General features: G+C 41.6%; 1 protein-coding gene across 1 annotated transcript; it reads right to left on the bottom strand.

Moving 5' to 3' along the window:
• Window positions 1–1056: 1056 nt before the first annotated feature.
• LOC113019601 (alpha-2A adrenergic receptor-like) lies at window positions 1057–5566 on the bottom strand. The gene is made up of 2 exons (XM_026163373.1): window positions 5308–5566; window positions 1057–5144 (listed from the first exon to the last, which is right to left on the bottom strand). The coding sequence occupies exon 2, from the start codon at window positions 4933–4935 to the stop codon at window positions 3649–3651; it is 1287 nt and encodes a 428-aa protein (XP_026019158.1). The 5' UTR covers window positions 4936–5144; window positions 5308–5566; the 3' UTR covers window positions 1057–3648.
• Window positions 5567–6000: the final 434 nt, after the last annotated feature.

The following is a 6000-nucleotide window of genomic DNA, read 5'->3' on the forward strand; positions in this document are numbered from 1 at the left end:
CTCCATCTATCACTGATTATTTGTCCTGTAGGATTTTCGAAGCATACTGACATTTTGTTCCTGTCATTTTCAGTGGTAGCTGCACTGAACCACGCTTTGCCTTTAGAGACGGATGTGCACTCTAACCTGATGATCCATGCCCTGATTCCCAGAGGCTAAATGTTTGTGTGTGTCTATGTCTGTGTGTGTGTATGTGTGTAGAGGGTCTGCTGACTTCGACAGCTGGCTTCCTCCAATAGGCAGTCAGCGAGTACATCCGCCTAATGATATCACTACTGCTTGTTGATGTGAAAGGTGCAGCGGGAGAGACAGAGAGGAACAGGAGGACGAGACGAGGTAAACACACAACACATATATATTAGTTAGTATCCATTCACAAACCCCTGTGACCTGCTGTGCAATATTTCAGCTCTGTCTCAAAGGAAGAGGATATCACGACGACACATACATTTAAATCAGCTATAATTGATATAGCACTAATCTATAAAGTGACAATACGAAAGCACTGCAATCTGCTCAGCGCCAAAAAGCAGATGGATACTGTAACTAGTGATATTTCTCTCAGGAGTTAGCTAGAATCCAAAAACAGAGCAAAAACGACAGTAAATATTGGATTATGTTCATCAGCTGTTCCGCAACCCAGCTTCAGTTGAATCATGTTCCTGTCACACAGCTGCCGTTTGCATAAATAAGCAACTAAAAGGGTTGCCATATCAATTTACAGGGCAATATGTTGGTTTTGTTTTGACCTTCCCACTTATTAATGTCAGTAATTCCCAGTTTAGAAATTTAATTAATGTTTATGTTAAGCAAAATGACTTTAGTTACACAGGATTGTGTATCTATTAATATTAGCTCATACCAGCATGCTGGTCACACCACATCAGTGTATATATACTGTATATATGTTACTATAGCAGTGTGCACACTGTCCATATACACCAGCAACAGTATGCAGTATTTATAAAAATCAATATTATGGTAATTATAAGAAGAAGCAAAAAAAAATAGCATGGTTCAGTTCAATTTAATTCAATTTTATTTATATAGGGCCAAATCACAATAATAGGTGCTTTATACTGCAAGGTAGAGACTCAACAATACAATATAGAGAAAACCCCAACAATCAAACAACCCCCTATGAGTAAGGACTTGGAGATAGTGGGAAGGAAAAACTCACTTTTGACAGGAAGAAACCAGAACCAGGCACAGGGAGGGGCGGCCATCTGCTGGGACTAGTTGGGGCCGAGAGGAGGAATGAGATGGTAAATTTTTTAGATCTAACCAGGAACTCTGTCAATGTACTGTAAAGTTCTGTGAATATGAGTATTTCATTATGAAATACTTCAAAAAGTAAGTAGTGATACTTTTGTAAGGATACAAAACATCTAAACTTCCTAAATAAGTTCAGTTTAGTTTTAACTTGATGTTTAATCTTATGAGTTGGCTACTCTTTCTTGACAATGGATATTTCACAACAAATATCAATGTGTATCTTTCTGTTATGAGAATTCTCCAGCAAAAACATATGAAGAGCTTATGTTCTCAACCTGCAACCTCACAGGAAGTAGAAGGACTTAAATCAGGCTCTGGGGAATCAATGAAAAACTCTCTGTTCTGGGTATTGTAAAAAAGTAACAACAAACATGTTGATTTAGGTCATAGTTTGTGACTGGCATTAATTAGGACACAGCACTGCAAGAGAATTTATTACAAATAGACTGACAGCAAAAGCTTGGCTTTCCTGTCCATTTCTAAACAAGTGACCAGAATTTGAGAAGACTTGACTTTGATGTATTAGTTCTGTAACCTTTATTGACACCCATCTCTCTGGTAAAGTTTTCTTTTCTTTTCTACAACATAACAAAATCTCCCAGAAAATTTCTCCTCACATTTAAAATGAGCATGGAGTATCAGCACGACTGCAAACATGTCTGTCCAGTGGGAGCTCACCCCCTGTGTTTATATGTGCTGCAAATACACTTGCACATTCTCACACACATGCACTGCCTTTTTCTCACAGACTCACCACACTTATACATGTTGTAAACGTGCAGAGAAACACTCCCCCGGCTAAATATAAGTGTACATCAGGCTGTGTTGGATAAGGTGGATACACAGTTAGAAAAACTCCCAAAAGACCATTTAGCTTTCTGAGGACTGTGCTGCTCAACTGCCTTCCTGACAGTCAAAAGGAATCCATTTACATACTCCTCCTCTGCGGGGAAAAGCTATGCTCTCTGTTTTCGATGCACAGATTATAGTTACTCAATTGTTTTTTTTTCACCTGCTCTTCGAAGTCTGATGGAGGGAAGACAGTGAAAAGACAGAGAGAGAGCAAAAGAGAGATGAACCAGTCAATCAGGATCTGGTTTGACAGGCTGCGTGTCTTTATTTAATGACGCATACTGTGGTAGCACAAGACAGCAAATGAACCGTTACTTCTTATCATCCAAAACGAACTCTGAAATCTAAAGCTCCACAAGACAGACTTGGGATGGGAAAAAAAGATTAGAAGGGTAATTTAATTTGACATCTTCCCAAAAAGAAAAAAGTCGAGCATCTTATCACAATCTTTGTTAATTCAAAGCGCAAAAGAACATTTGCACATGTTCTGTTCAGGCTCATTAAGAGCTAAGCTCTTTGTTAATCTCTTGCAAAGGTCAGATTCAACAGACCTGCGTATTTGCACTTTTCTGTTGGAGTATCCAATTCACTGTACAAGAAGGTTTTCACACCCTTGCACGGGTGGCACGTAGGACCGCTTTATTTTCTCCTTTGGGAACTCTTTAACCTGTGATCATTTTCTGAGAACAAATTCAGACGTTTTCTTTTGTTCGTGCTGCCTTTGTGCCATTTTATTACACGCCTCTAGTGTGGTTTGTGTGAAGTAAACACACAGTAACATACTGTAAATTATAACATGTCATCACCAGTCTGAAGTTTTATATGGCTCCTTGAGACTGCTTCAGGAAATGGCCTTTATTTACTCTTTAAAAGGGTCTGCATTTTTTCCCACACCGCCATCATCATCATCATTATCTTAACCGTCATCGTCATCAACATCATATCATAAAAAAATGCAGAATACTGTATCCATAACAACAAAAATAGAGACAAATATTCAGACAGATCACTTTGTACAATACACGTTCATAAAATACAATACATATCATGGACTTCACTGTGTTTGTTTCTTTTATAAAAATACAAAGAGCAGTTACAATAAAACATGTTCTCGCTGTGGTGTTCGGTACTTTAAGCCTCTTTTTTGTGTGAACTTGGTCAATGTTGAGGCTGTGGGTGGCAGACGTTTCGAAAAGATGCTGCAAGACATGAGAGAAGTTAGCCTTCAGTTCTTTCTGTTGTATTTCATAGAATGTTTCTTAACCCAAACAACAATCTTTCTGAAATCTTACCAAATATTTGTGTTGCTCAAACCTAGAAAAGCATAAAAGAAAACGAGATTTTCTGCCAGAAAGTTCTAAAGGCAAACTTTTCCCACTAGTGCACAGGAAGCTCATCCTGGCAAAGCTTTTCCAAGCAGTAACACCTAGAGCAAACTGGTGATCCATGCACAAAGATCAATGTCTTTTACAATTTATGTACAGGATGGCAAAAAAGAATATATGTACAAGATCAAGTCCATCATACATATCTCCTAGTGTCCCTCCTGCACAGAATCTTTTTGAATGACCTCCGGAAGTCGTTGTTGAAGATGGTGTAAATGATGGGGTTCAGTGCACTGTTGCAATAGCCGAACCAGAAGAAAAACTTGAACAGTTTTTCAGGGACACAGCAGGACAGACACAGTGTCTTCAGCATGTATGTAAAGAAAAAGGGAAACCAGCAGATCACAAATGCTCCAATGACCACTGCCAGGACGAAAGTGAAGCGTTTCTCTCGGTTCTGGCGGCCTTTCCAGCGGCTGCCTTTGGTGCTCGGCTCGCGCTTTCTGACATCATCTTCCCCTGGTTTGATTTGACTCAGTCTGGGTTTCCCCTTGGTCGATTTTTTTTTAATTGAGCATGGATTGTGCATATGATGATCAGAGGAGGATGAGTCCTCAATGTCCACCCCGTTGGCCTCACCTTTCTCATCCTCTGCACCATCGCCTCGTTTCACTTCCTCCTTCAGTTTGATGACCTGTTCGCCATTCAGCTTGTCGTGATCCTCATCATCCCCCATGCCGTTCTGCTTCTGGTTGGAAGCAGCGACGGTGGCAGCCTTTGGCAGATCCTTTCGCTTTCTGTCTCCGGGTGGTGCTCGTGTCCTCTTTTTGGCAATCTGGTAGATCCGAATATAGACCAGAACCATGATGATGCAAGGGAGGAAGAAAGACCCGATGCAGGAGGAGATGACATACCATTTCTCATCATTGATCCTACACGAAGGTTTAGTAACATTAGTAAAACTGTTATTATTGTTATAATCATTTTCAGTATTCTTGTCTTTCTTCATGGTGATTAGAGGTGGGAAGGATATAACTGCTGCAATAACCCACACAATGAAGATGATGCATTTGATGCGACGCGGTGTCCTTTTCAGGTTGTACTCGATGGCCTGGGTGATGGACCAGTAGCGGTCTAAGCTGATAGCACAAAGGTGGGCAATGGAGGCAGTGCAGAAGAGAACATCAAGTGCAAGATAGATCTCACACCACACTCCACCGAAGTACCAGTATCCCATGAGCTCATTGGCCAAGGAGAAAGGCATCACAAGGGTAGCCACTAAAATGTCTGCTGATGCCAGAGACACCAAGAATAAGTTCTGGGGAGCCCGCAGGGCCCGGCTTGTAAACACAGCTATGACCACCAGGACATTACCAAACACTATCAACAGGATCATGATCGCCACCAGCACTGTGAGTGGCAGGGCAATCTGGAGGGTGTAAACTTTCATGTCTGTCTGGTTGGTCTCCATAGCACACTCCATTGGAGCAGGTTGACCCACTGCCTATCTGAGTTCACCTGAGGTTAACAAATATCATCCACCAGGAAGGACAGAGCTTGTAGCTCACAGCAGGGATGAGGAAAGGAAGCAAATGAATCACTCCTCTGGGGCTTTCCTCAGCTTTTTCTCTTTCATTGTGCACTGCCTCCTCCAAGAATTAGCCCTTATTATTTATAAGGCTGACAGTTCATCTGAAAATATGAGGCAACACAAAGAAACAAACATCAGATCCTTCAGTGCTAACAATTCTGTTCTCGCTTAACTATGACATGACTTATGTACTAATTTCACCTGTCTGAGACATTAGGGAGTAACACTGAGAAAAGAGCGTAAAAAAGAGCGGAGCAGCCTTACCTGAGATGAAGGGCAGTGGCACAACGTGTCCAGTGCATGAGAGGCACAGGCATTAAAAAACTGTCAGTGGGTAACTTCTTCAGGCAGACCGTTTGAAAGAAAAGAGGCTCCATGAGGCAGATGAAGCGTTTCCTCTGCGTCTCCTCTCTCTCTCCTCACACAATGATCTCTGTGCTGCATCTAGTTGTGCTCAGTAGCGGACCTAATAGAGCGCTAATCACGTTATCCCGGGCGCTGCCGTGCTTCTGTCTGCGTGTGGAGTTTCTCTCCTCAGTGTTAACCAGTGCGCCACTCCCTCTCTTTATATTCCGCACGCTGCAAAAAGTGTCCCCATCACCGGGCCACTGTGCTTCCGCGGAGTGTCAACACTGGCGTTTTGCCATGCCATGTTTACCTGGCAACATATCGCACACAAAATACGGTCTGCAAGCTTAGTGCAACGGGGAGGCGGAGATGGAAAAGAAAAGAAATGAAAAGAAAAGAAAACTTGTGCAACTTCTGAACGAAATAACAGGTATATCTGGATCATGCGATGTTGTTACATTTTTGTTTAATTTAATTTGTTCCCCTTCAAGAATTACTGCTCCAGGTGTTTGACATGACGCCTCGTGATCCTGATTTTTAAAACGAAAAAACAGCCAGAGTAAATAGATACTAAAGGCAGAATTACTGCAAGAGAAAGAACGCTTTTTT

The sequence above is a fragment of the Astatotilapia calliptera genome, chromosome 3 (assembly GCF_900246225.1).
Source record: "Astatotilapia calliptera chromosome 3, fAstCal1.2, whole genome shotgun sequence".
Lineage (NCBI taxonomy): Eukaryota > Metazoa > Chordata > Actinopteri > Cichliformes > Cichlidae > Astatotilapia > Astatotilapia calliptera.